The sequence below is a fragment of the Homalodisca vitripennis genome, chromosome 2 (genome assembly GCF_021130785.1).
Source record: "Homalodisca vitripennis isolate AUS2020 chromosome 2, UT_GWSS_2.1, whole genome shotgun sequence".
Classification (NCBI taxonomy): domain Eukaryota; kingdom Metazoa; phylum Arthropoda; class Insecta; order Hemiptera; family Cicadellidae; genus Homalodisca; species Homalodisca vitripennis.
The window spans coordinates 171,300,199-171,315,971 of NC_060208.1; the positions used below are offsets into that span (position 1 = coordinate 171,300,199).

General features: G+C 32.6%; 1 protein-coding gene across 3 annotated transcripts in view; it reads right to left on the reverse strand.

Moving 5' to 3' along the window:
- Positions 1–13,241: 13,241 nt before the first annotated feature.
- LOC124355026 (endoplasmic reticulum metallopeptidase 1-like) overlaps positions 13,242–15,773 on the reverse strand; it is a 57,765-nt gene continuing 55,233 nt past the window's right edge. For all 3 annotated transcript variants that reach the window (XM_046805920.1, XM_046805921.1, XM_046805919.1), the window contains one exon: positions 13,242–13,607. In XM_046805920.1, coding sequence (XP_046661876.1) covers positions 13,443–13,607 — 165 coding nt within the window. In that variant the 3' untranslated portion in view covers positions 13,242–13,442. The remainder of the gene's footprint in view (positions 13,608–15,773) is intronic.

Genomic DNA, 15,773 nt, shown 5'->3' on the forward strand with positions numbered 1-15,773 from the left:
GTGACCTCACTGTTGCAAAACAGCAAAACAATTTTCACCAAAATAATTGGCAATGGTATATAAATAGTGGTGGTAGTATTGACTTGATAAATTGTTAAAACAGGTGCGTGTCTGATCGACATTATAATGTCAATTGCCATTTCCAGGGTTGAATGTTAGTACTTTAAATCTACAGTAACCCAGTAATTGCTAACAAGTTATTCTTGGGAAAGGGCAGAAACACAACTGTAAGAATCCACATGAATCTTTTAATTCACATAAGTATTTAACACATTCTGAGTTGTAGTTTTACAAAACAATCAATATATTTATTTTTACAGCTGAAAACAAAAACACCATTCAGCTCTCAACTAACTTTATAATTAATTTATTAAAGCAATCCCTCATAATAACAAAGTACATTCAGGTACCCCAATTACTTCTACTACATAGTTTTACAATGAAACTAAGGATAAAGTGTACATTAGTAGATATCAAGTATTAAAAGAAAAAATGAAATATGAATAAGATTGAAATGTTTAGTCCAGGACTCGACCTTTACATTGTACACTTTTGGCAACAAGTCTTCAGGAATGAAAATTTGAGAGAAATAACTTTTGTCATTTTAATTGTGGAATACAGACCACTACTAATAATTCTGATGATTAAAATACAAATCAGTGATGAAAAGTATTCAAAGAAATTCATTGTGGTCCAATAAAACCTTTTAGAAATGAGCTTTTTAAACACGCTTTTTTTACTTACAAGTAAAATTAAAACCTCTAATTTTTCAAATGTCGATCACAAAACTCCATAGTATTACAGATTATTTTTTCAACTTTTAAGCATCCACTTAAAATTCTACAGTAATTATAATTAAAAAAGTAACTAGTTGGTTAAACTGTCACTACAGATTGTCGTACTCTTGTGTTGTTGTCATTAACATTTTGTATTTTATATACATTTTCAAATGTACACTAATAGACATAATAGAATACTAACAATTAATATTTTCTTAAAGGAAACTGAATTGTGAACATAGTGGCAATTTTGGATAAAATAGTTCATAATGTGTCTTGTAGAGAAAGATTGCGAGATGTTCTTTAATTTTTTAAAACAATTTCTATATTTTTAACATGACACTATACAATGCAAAAAGTACAAGTATTTTACAATTGTATTTCTATTAATTCCTAAAAAGAACTACAATAATTTGGTTTTATTGGAAAAAGGCCATCTACCAACACTATGATATCATGTGTGTGGGCTGTCACAATCCAATGTCCTGGATTCTACACAGATGTAAACTCTTCATATATTGCAAAAATCTGTGTAAGATGGGGGAAATTGGTAGTCATTTATGGATTTAGTGCTTTAAAAACATTAAATTTAACTAAAGATTCCATACAATAGAGAAAACAGTTTAACAGACTGATTACATTACTCAACTTAATTAACAGTGAAATAATGTTATTTTTATTATATCCAAATCTAAAGTATTTTATGTACTTATTGAAAATATTAATGTATGACAAATCTATAAACAATTATGTTCATAAAAAAGTCAGTGTAACAAAACATTTAACTTCATCCACAAGAATTATTAAAAACATGTATTTATCGGTTTAAATAATTTGATTAAGTTCATACTGCATTCATAATAGTTAAACAAATCAATAAAACACAATGCACAGTGTTGAGAGACAACTGGAATGTATTAATATTATCCAGCCTATTACATTCATGTTTAGGAAGACAGTAGAACAAAAGTATTAAACAAAATAATAGAGCCTAACTTGTGTGGTAAAGCATATCCAATTTACAGAATTGATTAGCAAGTTTATATAAAACATAAACACACATTTCAAAAATAATATCAGTAATAATAATATCAATGGAGGTTACAACATTACAACAAATCACAGGTTAATATTACTGGCAGTGTTACAACAGCTGATACATATTTTTATTTTATGACCATTTTGAAACTTAATGATAGATTTTTTCTTTCAGCAGAAAATGACATATTAATGAGACAAACAAACATACACAATACTAAATTATAACAACCATTGATGTGTAAGGCTAAATGAAGCAAATATGCCATAGTGTTAGAGGATTTTTTTGTATTTATTCTCAGCTATTGGTTAAACCATATCCCATAATACTGCCCAACATTTTTCAGCACCTTCTGTATGCTATATAACAGCTTTTAGAATCATAACAGTTCCAAACAAGTTGAAACATAGTACAAAAATTTATGTTATAAAATATTTCACATAAGTTCGTCAGCCAGCTTGGTATGCCATTTCATGTCAATATGGAAACCATCGACATTTTTTTAAATTCATAACTCTGTTATTTATGGGCCTAGAGAAATAATAAGAAATGATTTGGAAAACATACAGGGTGGCGCAGAGAAACAAGAAATTTGGAAGTTGTTGTTGGTACACCTGCAAGTCTCGTAGGTGTGGGGGACGGAAGTCATGATGCCAAGTAGTAACGGTCATTTAGTTGAGATGGAACAGTGGAGTGGTGCGGAGCGTGCCGTTGCCGTGAGAGCGTATTACAAAAATGGCGACAGTGTAACAGCTGTACAAGGAGGGTTCCGACGCCATTATGATATTCCTCCCCGCGTTTGAGTTTCTTCTTCACATGTCATATCATCACTGGTTCGGCCTTAAAGAAAAAAATCTCCTGGGCGTATAGTGACTGTTCGAACCCCAGAAAATATTGATGCAGTGCGAGTCACAATGGAAAGGAGTCCGCGTCGTTCTATACGAAAAATCGCCTCATCATTGCAACTTGAGCATCGGAGTGTGCAAAGAATATTGCACGGCCTGCAGTTTCATCCTTACAAGCTTAAGATTGTTCACGTTCTAAAACCAAATGACGGTGAATTACGCTTATAATTTTGTGAACAGCTACTAACTAAAATCAATGAGGACGCAAATTTCCTTGAAAATCTTTGGATGTCTGATGAGGCCCACTTTCATTTAAATGGGCATGTCAATAAGCAGAAAATGCGTTACTGGGCTCGCAGAAATCCCGGTGAACTTCATCAACGTCCGTTACACAGCCTTAAAGTTACTGTATGGTGTGCAGTGTCTTGTTGAGGGATAATTACTTCTTTGAGGATGGTAATGGACTGTAACTCACATCTGAACATTACATTCATATGCTGGAGACATGTTTTGCTCCACAGCTTCATGCTTTTCCAGGTATTGACATTCGGCAAACCTGGTTTCAACAGGATGGAGCCACCTCACAAACTGCCAATCTGTCAATGGCATCACTGAGGCGTTTGTTTGGGGAGCGCATAATTTCAAGGAACGCTAATGTCACTTGGCCTCCACGGTCTCCAGACCTCTCAGTATGCGACTTCTATCTATGGGGACATCTAAAGAGCGTTGTGTACCAGACTAGGCCAAGAAATTTTCTTGAGTTCAAGACTCAGATTGAAAAACACATAACCAACATCCCAGAGAACACATTGCGTCGCACAATGATAAGTTTTCAAAATCGATTGAATGTATGTGTTAGGCGTAATGGACAGCACTTAACTGATTTCTCATGTAATTTCCACTCTTGCCTAACACATTTTAAGCATTAAAAAGTTGTTTGTACAATTCATTGGTTTATTACGATTATTTCAAAATTTCCCGTTTCTCTGCACCACCCTGTATAACAACTTCAAAAACTTTTGTTATAACTATGTTTTTACAAAAAAGTTATGAAAAAATTCAGAAAAAGTTAAAACTTGGTGTCACAGTTAAAAATCCAGAAAATATATTAGATTACACGGTTTTTTGGTTAGATAAACATGTTAAAATATTTTTAAAGAAATCATTTACTGCATAACTTTTGATAAATTTTTATTTTTTGAAGCATAATCAAATTGTTAAAAGGCGTTGGGATGCGTATTGATCATATCTTTAAAATGAGACATTTGCCATAACTCTATGATCAAATTAAAGGTCTACAAATGTTTGAGGTCTAGAGGTATAACATTGTTCTTATGGGGTTAAAATCAAGATGGCCACTAGTACAGCCGGCTCTTAAATCTCCATTCAAAGAACAAATCTGAAAATGTCACAACAGTTTGCTATCAATATTTATTATCTGTATTCATTTAAAAATGATTATGTAAGAAAATGAAAGTTAAATACTACTCAAGTGTCAATAAATTTGTAGTAAACTGAAAATGCTATATGTCACATCCTTTTTTATTGCAATATTTATTTGTTTCAACAAAATTTTGGTGTGAAAAATGTAATGGAATCAGTATTAAGTGAGCAGTGAAGCGTACTTTTCATGTTTTGTACTATATACTGACATATTTAATCATGTTCCTACATTGAGTTCAATATTTATGTTCAACTATATTACTGTCAGTTAACCATTTTATTCATCAATTTTGATTAAAAGTGTTACAAACAATAACACTTTATCTATACTATTCCATGGTATACCAGTAAGCTGCTACTAAAAGAACATTATGAATACAGTGAAACTAACAGCCTCTTCTAACAGTAGGAATGATGTCAAAGTTTGGTTAAGGTTAAGAATATTATTGGTGAATAATAAACACAATATTTACTATAAGATTTAAACATCAAATATAAATGTGAAATCTTGACACATTATTTTTTTAATTGTAAGGAACTTACCAAAATAAATTCTTGATAAAGTGATTTATCAATTCCACACATGATAAAGTGATCTACTAATTGCAACTTTTGGCCAAAATTTGAGTCCCATAACAATAAAAAAAACTCTTAATCCGTTAATGAATCTGTTCTTTTTACTCATTTCGGAACACTTATCTGAATAGAATTAATTCAATGAGTTCAAAAACTAATTAAGCTATTAAAACTAATACGCCATTAGTCAATATACACATTATTAAAAAAACTAAAATCCTCTTTACCTTGTAATGAATTATATAAATGACAATTTATATAAACAAAAACTTTTTCACAAACAACACTTACACAAGCAAAATCTAACAACTAAAGTAAATAGCCTCTAAAGGCCAGAGTCTGTTCAGGTCCCATTTGTTTGGTAATTGTATAAACAACATTATTACAGTAGAACCCCTCATATCCGGCCTCGGTTTTACCGCACCTCGGTTTATCCGGCCACTTCCCGGAAGCCAATATCGAAATTTATTTACCACGGCTTGCAGACGCGCAGTTGCACGCACTAGTCTCCCACGACTCTTGCGTTATTTTGGTGTATCTATTTGTTACATTTTCCTGTGTTGTCCTCAGTTGAGCTAATAGGTTAAACCTGTAAACAGTTCGTTGATTATTTCCAGTGCGGTTAGTACAGTACAGTACAATTGTTTTGTTTCGTCAAGTGCTGTGTACTGTAGGTTGGTTTATCCGGCCGAATCGTTATCCGGCCAGGGGCTCGGTCCCGTGGTGGCCGGATATGAGGGGTTCTACTGTACAGCTATCTTCAGCTGCATGTTCAGACTGTATTTTTATATTCCTTCTGACAAATTCAATTTTTGGAACCACAAATTTATGATCAACGACAAAGGATCCAAAATGTAATCAATATTACTTAATCACAAAACTACAATACCAAATTCAACACAAAAAGTTATTTGATAATTAAATTATTAACTGATTGTTGTAGCGGTTGAAAATAGATGTATGTGTTCAATAATTACTGTTCAGTTAAAAGTAAAACCATAGCTAGTGATGAGCAACATCCCATCAATGGTGGTTCATAGGTTCAGTAAGACTTCTGCGATAATGGCAACTGCTAGCCCCAAGCAAAGAATTCATATATATTATTATACAAGTTTACAATACTTTTACTACTAATTTCTCCTTCTCTTCCCGTTCCACTGACTAAAATATCAGTTACTTTAATGAAATTAAGTGATAGAATAATCAATTTAAAACACTTTAAATTGGCTACTGTGAAAACATCTGAAACATCAAGATTGCACATCAGGATATAAATTTCGATTGTAAATATTTGTGATTAACACGTGAAAGTGTTTACTTTTTGTCTATAAAAAATGTCTATAAAAAATTTAGTAGTACATCAAAAGAAATGTACCTAATAAAAGAACAACATGCAAAGTTTAACTTGAGTTTATTACAGGTGAGTAGATTGTATGTATAAATTTAGATGTTTGTAACGGGGAATATTGTAAAATTAGATGTAGGGGACAGCAAAATTTTAATTATTTTGAAAAAGAAAAGCAAGTAGAAGACTAAAATATGTCAACATCTTGCGAAAAATCATATGAGAAGAGATAAGAGGAGTTCCCAAGTTGCTGATATTATTAATCATAATACTACAGAATTTTAAAAATTGTGGCAAATTGCCCCAGGTGTAACCTCTTGCTCGTTAAAACATATAAATCTGAAGTTGCTCAATTAACAGTTGTTATAAACATAACCCTACAATTTCAATTTTTTATTCATTAATGAAACTAACAAATACAGCAAGGTTACAACAATGGCAGTGATATGCGTCAAGGTAATTTTTAAATTATTTATTACTTTAAAATAATCAGTTCCATGGATTTCACATTTGGATACATGTATTCCAGAGTCGGCCAGATATAATTATTTTGCAGCTTCTTTATAAACTCAGCCTGATTCCAAATACTGTTTTTCCTCATACATTTTTATTCTAAACATCTTTTGGCTCCAGTTCCAGGCTGGACAAATACATGATCTTGGTAAACAAAAGAGGTTTTTAGATGTTAGTTACATGTTAACAAGCACTTAAAAATAGCCAAAACTTAGTTTAAATAATTTAATACAAACATAAGACTGCGAAGTTTAGGTTCGATGGCTTGAGATCTGGAACAATGACTGTAATTGACAAAAGAAGCTTATGTTTTTTGGATCTGATTCAAAGCTGTTCAGAATAATAATACTACATCCCATGAAATTTTTGAAAAGTACGATTATGAATTAGTGTACAGATGGAGGAATTTAGCTGTGCGCACGGAACCCAAATACTACCCTTTCAACAAATAAACGCTATCTGTATGGCGGGTTGCGTTTACATGCTAGCAGCTGAGATGAAGGCGCAATAATCTTTTTAATGTCAGTTTAAACTCACGATTTCAATTTGCCGATTAGAAGCATCGACAAATAAGTTATTGTGAAAAACACGTTAAACGAGACTGTAAAAATTTAAGAAAAAATCAATGCCCTATTATTATTATTTCTCAACTTTTAGTGAATTAAATAATATTTAGTTAATTAAAATACTGGAATAAATATAATTTTATAATAACAAATGTAAGCTACAATGATTGTTTTTCTTTGGAGTTCTTTAATCCCACACAAATGATCCTACTCTTCAGAGCCACTGTCACTGCTGTTTGTATAAAAACCATCTCCAACTGATATAACAAAAGATTTTATAATATTGTTAATCTGGGGTTCTGCGGCTGCAAAGTCCTTTTAGATTTCTCTACATGCATACACGTTACTGACCACTTTTCTGTGCCCATACTTGATATCTTGTCTTCTCAGACAGCTTTAGCTTGAGACATAGCTATGATGTATTCCTTTTAGCTACATAACCTTTGACTTCCACACAAATGATCTCAATGTATTGAGGTCTAGGTGGTAGGGTGGAAGTCGTGATCCTCCACCTGAAGAGTTTTGCCCAAGGCGTACATTCCCGGTTTACGTTTGTACGTCTTGGTTTATATAGCTGCAAAAGTTTGTACAGTACAGGTATAAACATATCGTCGGTGAATGGCATTCCGTTTTCTCAAAGCCACGCCTCCATCTCACTTCATACTTTTTGAAGAAGGAGCCTTATAGATTTGTTTGTTGTGGTAGGGCGCATTATCGATGATTCGTAGTGAATTTGGTTCTAAATCGGCAACACTTTTTCCTTCATCCACTTCACAAATATTTCCCTATTCACGTTGACGACAACCACAAGGTAGTCCCCACTTTGGTTGCTTACTTCCAACAAGTAAAAGCATTAGGTACGAACCCTTTCTCTCCACTTGCATAAATAATTATCAGTCTTTCACCCTTGTAAATGAGAACATGTAACCCTCTATTTGAGCCATTACACCATAAATTTAGTTAGACACGTGAGACGATGGTATATAAGACTCAACTAAATAAATTATTGGGCGTCCTTGCTCCCCGTAATGTTATAATGCTCAGAAATATGTTATCCTTTTTTCTCGGATTTCTGGTTTTTCAATTAAGAATTTCCTCATGTTTACTGTCCTTTGCCAAATAAACCTCAGGTCCTTTACTATTTACCGCAAACTTTTCTCACAGCCCTGAAAGTTTATTTTTTCCCTTAGCGCCCCCCTCAATAGTTTTGCAGTCTATATCCTATGTTCTACAATGTGAAATTGTACAGTAGTCTTCTCACTAGACACTTATCGAGTCATCTAAATAAGTAACTGTTCTACGTCGTCGGCTTTTTTGTATAGTAAAACTTGCCTTTACTGATTACTAATCTTCAATTTTTAAGCTCACCATTTAATTGAGTCACAACTTGCTCTGACACACTAGTTGCTGCAGCAGTTCTTTGACGAGCCTTCGACAACGAAATATTAATGATTTGATGGTCTGTCTTTTCCTTCATAAATTTATAAACATTACTCACGATTTCGAGAATGATTCTACTGTCAGTACGATTCCAAGCAAGGAGTCTGTCGCCGATGAGTCATAGAAAATGTTTTTGGGACGCAGCGCATAACACTACCCCGTCATCCCTCTATCAACACACACTCAAGGTCACATGCGCCAGTAAAGTCCTCGAACTGTACATTGGCTGCCATATCACGAATCACTTTAATTTGCATGTATACATGTCTTTCATATAAGGTGTCTCAAATTGATTGTGAGAGAACAGATTATTGTATAAATAGAACTATAGTTGCCTTACTAAATCAACCTGTCGCACAAATGCTTAATAGTCATAATTGATATATCAGCTGACACAAATATGACTACTGAGGAAAGGAAATCATTGATGGTGAAAGAGGGTTTGTTGTTTTAGAACAGGGAAAAGAAGTAGGAAATCCTATCCCATGGCAATCTTACCTTACTGTAGTGCACATTATTACTTGTATATGGGCCTATTGCATAATGTAACAATTCGAAGTGGCTAACAATATTGTAACAAAATCTTATTTGCACAAAAATGATCTAAACATGGTAGCTGTCTATTGCTAAGTTTAAAATACATATATTTATAGAATTAAGAATATTTGTTTGATAAAGTAACAATAACTTTAAATTTATTAATGGTCTAGTATGTAACATCATGTAAACCCTCATAAACATTTTAAAAATTTGTATTTAAATTGTACATTAATTCCTTGGAATTTTGATCCCCTAAATAAAAAATTCCAAGTGTTATATCTGTTTGGAAAATATTAACTCAAACTATTTATACAAATAATGTTCAAAATAACACTTTTAGCACTTAACAACTTATTCTACTCGACTTTAAAATTACTTGCAACACTTATATGACTTATTTCTAATGACAGAAATGATGTTTTACAAAACGTGTTTTGTATATCAACTAACATAATATCCAATATTATACAGAGACTTTACAAGCAGTTGTTTATATACAACATATACTTTAAAACTGTTACAGTTGCTACATGTCTTTCAACTCAAAACTATCAGTTTACATAGTTTTTTCATTTATGGTAAATATTTACACTACTTACACTATACAACTCCAAAACTTTGTTTTGTGATGTTCACAAGCCTTTGTTTTTGGTATTATACAATTTAAATGAGGATAACAAATTACAAAATAGGCTAAAATGTATTAGATTAGAGTCAAAAATATCAAAATAAACTATTATAGATACTTAATAAAAGCGTGATTTCTGGTAGTTTCAATACGATTAGGAGCAAAAAAATTGTTATAATATAAGTCAGAACTATTCTTATGTATAATTTGTATAAATAATGTAAATATCAGGCTTTACACACATAAAATATGTTGGTTTTCTTTTAGATACACCATATTAACTTTTCTTGTGACGGTCATTTTACTCCTTATTAGCAGGGTTTTAAATGATTTTGTAAGTTTATTTTTAAAATATTACAAACAATATAAATTTATTTTATATACATCATGTATATCACTGTTTTCAGAGAAAAATGGGGAATTTTAATATTCCAAATTAATTTAAAAAAATTTACATGAAATTCATATATTCATTTTTATTCTTTGTTTATAAAATTGTATAAAAATACAGACATGATTTAAAATTCTGAGATAGCTATTAGCTTGCAAATTTTATGTAAGTACTAAAAATATAACATTTGTTTCATTGTGTAGAATAATACAAAACTAACAAATAAAAATGTGATAAGGTGCATAAAACTGAAAAATATAATTTTCAGATCATTCTAATTGTAAAGTTATAAATACTCATGAAAATGTATCATGTTGTACAGAATTTTTTTTTCTGGTTAATTTACAAATATTACTGACAATTTGTCAAACTTATATGCCAATAAATTTGAATCAGTAGGCTAGTCCTAATAAAGTATATTTTAGACTTAGATTAAAAAATGTATAACTGAAATTTTCGTAAAATATTGTTTTATTTACTAATGAATATTTACAGTCACTATAGTACTAGTCATAAGTAACATCACAACACTTAATTATGACATTCACAATTTACATTTGCTAGCTGAGTAAACAAACGATCTGCCAAATTAACCAATTTTTTTAACAGGTTACGACATCAGGGTATAAAACCAACAAAGTAGAAAACAATAGCTATGTTAAGATACCTCCTAATGTTTCAAATGCTGTCACAATTAAGTTGATACATATTTTGCACTATAAAAATTGAAAATCAGTGCTTGTCCCTAGGCAGATAACCATCGACTGCCAACGTGAAGCAGTCTTCACTGGGCGGAAAACCATTGATTACCGCAAAGACGGTTAAAGACAGCAATCCCAGATGGAGATTTACTCAAACCAATGTCACAAACTCGTGTTAAGAGACAAATACCAGCTTTTCCAAACTAATTGTAAACATGGCTGTTTTACTGATATAAACCTAATAATTTTGTACTACTTAAAATCAAATTCTAGATATGTTATTATTGATCTAGAAAACTTCACATGTAATCACTACCAGGAAACACACCATCAAATCTTTGTTTAATTTTAATGCCGACTGTGGTCCAATCTATAAAACAACTTATGATTAATTGATTTATGACAACCAAGATTTATTATTAATTCTCATTCACATTTATGATGGAAATAATTGTTTAGAGTTATATAAATCTCAAAGAGAATGAGATGTAAGTATCCAAAAAATTGATGTACAAATTTGGACTGTTTATGTTCATGACATCTGAGTGCCAACATCCAATATTATGTGAATTCTACAATCACTGTATTGCAGAAACATTACTCAAAACCACAATTTTAATAACTTTTTATGATCATAAAAACTACCATTTCAATAGCCCAATTAAAAATACATTACTTTAAAAAATAAAAATTGTTCTATTATTAATATTAAATTATTACATTTGTCTCATAACTTTTTGAACAACAACACATTTTGAATCGTATATAACATTTACAATGCTTATTTAAAGCTAAGCAGCATGCCAATTTCAAATTTTTGAACTTAGAGGTATATATTTGCCTAGTGTTATAAATGACCTTGATAACAGGAATTTTACATACATTTGTCATTATTAATGGCTAAAAATAAATGGAATTATTGATAACTGCCATTTGCTCTTTTCTTCAGGCAACAAGACCTAAAACAAAGTTAATCATGCAGAAAAGTGAAAAAATCATGAAACTTGGCACTGAACACCTTAACAATGACATCAAATTATAATACACATTAGAGAAGTGGTAGAGTAAAAATATCCAGTGTATTGCTGAACAAGGTAGGACATTCCACACCATGTATTACTTCACTGAGGTTGGATGCAACATTTTAGGGACAGACAAGACAGACAGACAATCATACAGAAAAGATTGTTTTACTCCCACAGCAGACAAAAGAGAAATTGTGCCAGCCTACCCAGTGACAAGTTTCAATGACGCTTAGGAGAATCCCATGAATGGACATCTAAGATTTTGAGTTTACACCTCATTGAAACATTGTTTACAAACTTAATTCTTTAAATATTTTGGCCTCACTATGACAAGCCATCTTTAATTTACAAATGTTAAACCAAAAATGCCAATAATGCATTTCCGTCTGTATAGAAGAGTTGAAAATTGTGGAGCTGTATCATGATTGGATGAGGCTTAACGAACCAACATCCAATATAACAGTAACTAATATGGCTTCTTTATTACAGGCTGCCAGTTTTTTGATAATTTGGTGCTATCTTTTTTAAGTTATTTATAGTAGGAATGTTTAGAAGTACTTATTCCCTATTATTATCGAACAACAATAAGAACGATTTTATAATTGATTAAGAAAATAACTTCAACAAAGAAGTGTATTGTAAAGTTGGCATCCAGTGATAAAGAAGCTATGTTGATACCTGTTGGTCATATTGGTCATTGGTTTGTTAAACTTCAGCCAATCACAATAATAGTCACAGCTATGTTCCTTTCAACTTACGTGCACAGGTGGATACTTATTATCAGCACATCTGTTGACTCAAGATTGCTCTCCACAGAGAGACTGAAATGAAATAGTCCAAATTTTGTACACAATGCTTCAACACAGTGTGAACAGGAATCTGAGATGTTAGGCTATTTCTTGTTTTGTTCACTTTCTTGCAAGTTTAACCCAATTCAGGTTATATCATCTGAAAAAATAGAAGAGAGCCAATATAATTTCTTTTAAAGCTTATAGAATATGTGTAAACATTATTTATTAACATGCTGTCACAATCAAGTTGATACATTCAAATTTTGCACTATAAAAAGTCAGAATCAGCGCTTATCTCTAAGCGGTTTAATATATTAAACAATTTCTGCTGTGACACTACATGACGATAAATGTCTGTGGAATTCCTGTAATCCTTTCTATACTTAACATTGGAAATACTTCATACAAGAGTAAAAAACATTGAAAAACTTAAGCCTATACAAAAATGTTCAATTATGGAAAACATTAAAAACTTACGTAACGTACATTTGATTTGGAAGAAACCATTTTCCTTTGAGGAATAACAACAGTCACTAAAGAAATTAAAACTTTTTCTAACAGTTTGTAAGAGGAAAATATATATATATATATATATATATATATATATATATATATATATATATATATATATATATATATATATATTCTATATGTCTAATTCAGATCCTCGTTGGGGCAAAATTTGAGCACGCAGCGTTTTAGCAACTCAAGAATCAGAGATATCACAAAATTGGTGGGTTGGACTGTTCTACAAGATTTTTATCTGTAGTTCTATACACATATTTATAAGTCTAAAACTACGATCCCAGTCTTGGCAAGTCTAAAACTCTTTCTGGATGAGTTGTGTGATCCATGGGGTGACAACACTCCAGGAGGGGAATCGGGACAGGAAATTTTTCATCTGATGTGTGAAGTACAACTCATCATGTAGGTAGTGTCCAATCGCTGTAAACACAGCGAATGGAACTTGCACCTCAGCTTCAACCTGTACAATCATTCCCATGTCAGCACAAGACTTTATCACAGTATCAAAAACTAAATTCCTATTTCATTTTAGCCACATACAAATTCTTATCACCTAATTGTCCTTCTATCAATATTTTTTAATACTTATTTACTATTACTCCCATGACCATGGGTAACGGATACTCAAGGTAGTATTGGACCTCATCAACAATCCACCTTCATCTCTCTCGGTCTACAGCATCCTATTCCACTTTTACTAGTTCTCTTAGTAAAACAAATAAAAAAGTAGATGTAAATTAAAGCAAACTAAAGCCTAATGATTTCAACAAATTTTTTACAAATGCTTGTAAAAATGTGAAAGAAACCCTTGTGAACCATCAAATTTCTGCACATAATAGTCACTTGTCTTACGAGGCAATAAAACTATTCCTGACAATATGGTTTTTGTAAGACATTGTAACAAACTAATTTTTTATCTCCTTTGACAGTTTTAATTAATATATACATTACACACAAAAAGTTTCCCAAGGTTCTAAAAGTCACTAACATTTTTCCAATTTACAAAAAGGGAGGAAAAAAATATTATTTCAATAACTATTTGCCCATTTCTGTCATACCCCCATTTTCTAAGGTTCTAGAACTTGTTATTGTAAACAATTCGTAAATTATTTAAAACTTAACAATTTAATAATTAATTGTCAATTTGGCTTCAGGGAAAGATTGTTAACCACACATGCATTGATTAAGCTTGATGGTGAAGTTTTACATTGCTTTGAGGGAAGGAACCTTACTGCGGTCACCTTCTGTGGTCTCAACAAGGCCTTCAATTGCGTTTCTGATGAGATACTTCTAAACAAGTTGCAGTACTATCATGTAAAAAGAACCAAGCTTTCACAAATAGTACGTCACTTTTAATAATCTTTATTCCACTAGTCTGGATATCTCTTATGGTGTCCCACAAGGCTCTGTCCTTGGGCCCGACTGTGGCGCCAAGTGGCCAGCCCGTTATAGGGCCACTACGACTGTCGGCACATACACCTCAGTGTGAGGTCAGTTCTTGTCGGGAGTACATCTATTGCTGTTCACGTGTGGCGCTCGTCTTGTTAAATACTTTTACGTGATCAGTTTCAAGTTATCGTATTTTTTGCTAATTATAGCGTAGTTCCTGTTAGTTTCATTTTGTATGTGTAATGGTGGTATACGTAAAATTTATGGGCCATCATATGAACAAGGGGTATGGAGAAGAAAACATAATAGAGAAATCAGGGAGCTCTACAATAGTACGGATGTAATAGGAGAAATAAAGTGCAGAAGACTCCGTTGGGCAGGCCATGTTTTGAGAAGAGAAGAGGAATGCAAACTGAGGAGGGTAATGTACGATAACCCAGAAGGAAGACGACCCCGTGGGAGACCGAAAGTGAGATGGTGGAACCAGGTGAAGGCTGATATGGAGAAGGTGGGCGCTTCAGAGGAAGATGCAGAGGACCGTTCAAGATGGAGGAGCTTTGTTGGTGCGGCTAAATATCACCTCCGATATAAATGGCCCTGGGAGTAAGAGTAAGAGTAAGAGTAATGGTGAGGCATTGGAGGGACAAGGGGCATGTTTTAAACATTTCCTTGGAGTTGGAAAACACTATGGTGACAATTGTGAATAAACGTAACCAAGAGAAGAAGCCACTTCCAATTGTACAGTACAATGCACACATAAAAAGGGGTGTACCATGGGGACCAAATGCTCTCTTCTACCCGTGTGAGCATAAGAGCATTCGCTGGTATAAAAAGATATTCTCACGTAAATGCTAGTCATCAATTTGTTGGCTCTACATAACATGCATAGCGGGAGAAGAAAAGTCACTATATGATTTCCGCAATGAACTGATTAGGACCCTATTATCCCCAGCACCAGAACAGCCACTCAGAACGCCACCAAGAAATGCGTTGCACAAGCTTGTGAAAACTGAGGAAAGAGACACGCAGGGCAACAGACAAAGAAAGCATTGTGGTGTTTGCGCCAAAAATGGAATCAGAAAAAGAACTGTATATGTGTGCTGTGCCGGACCAGAGAAAAAAGTATTCTGCCCCGTCAAATGCTTTTAAAATTTCCACAAAAACTTGTAAATTGAGACAAAAAAGGTGGTGGGAGGGGTTCTACATATATTGTAAATATTTGTAAAGCAGTGATAAA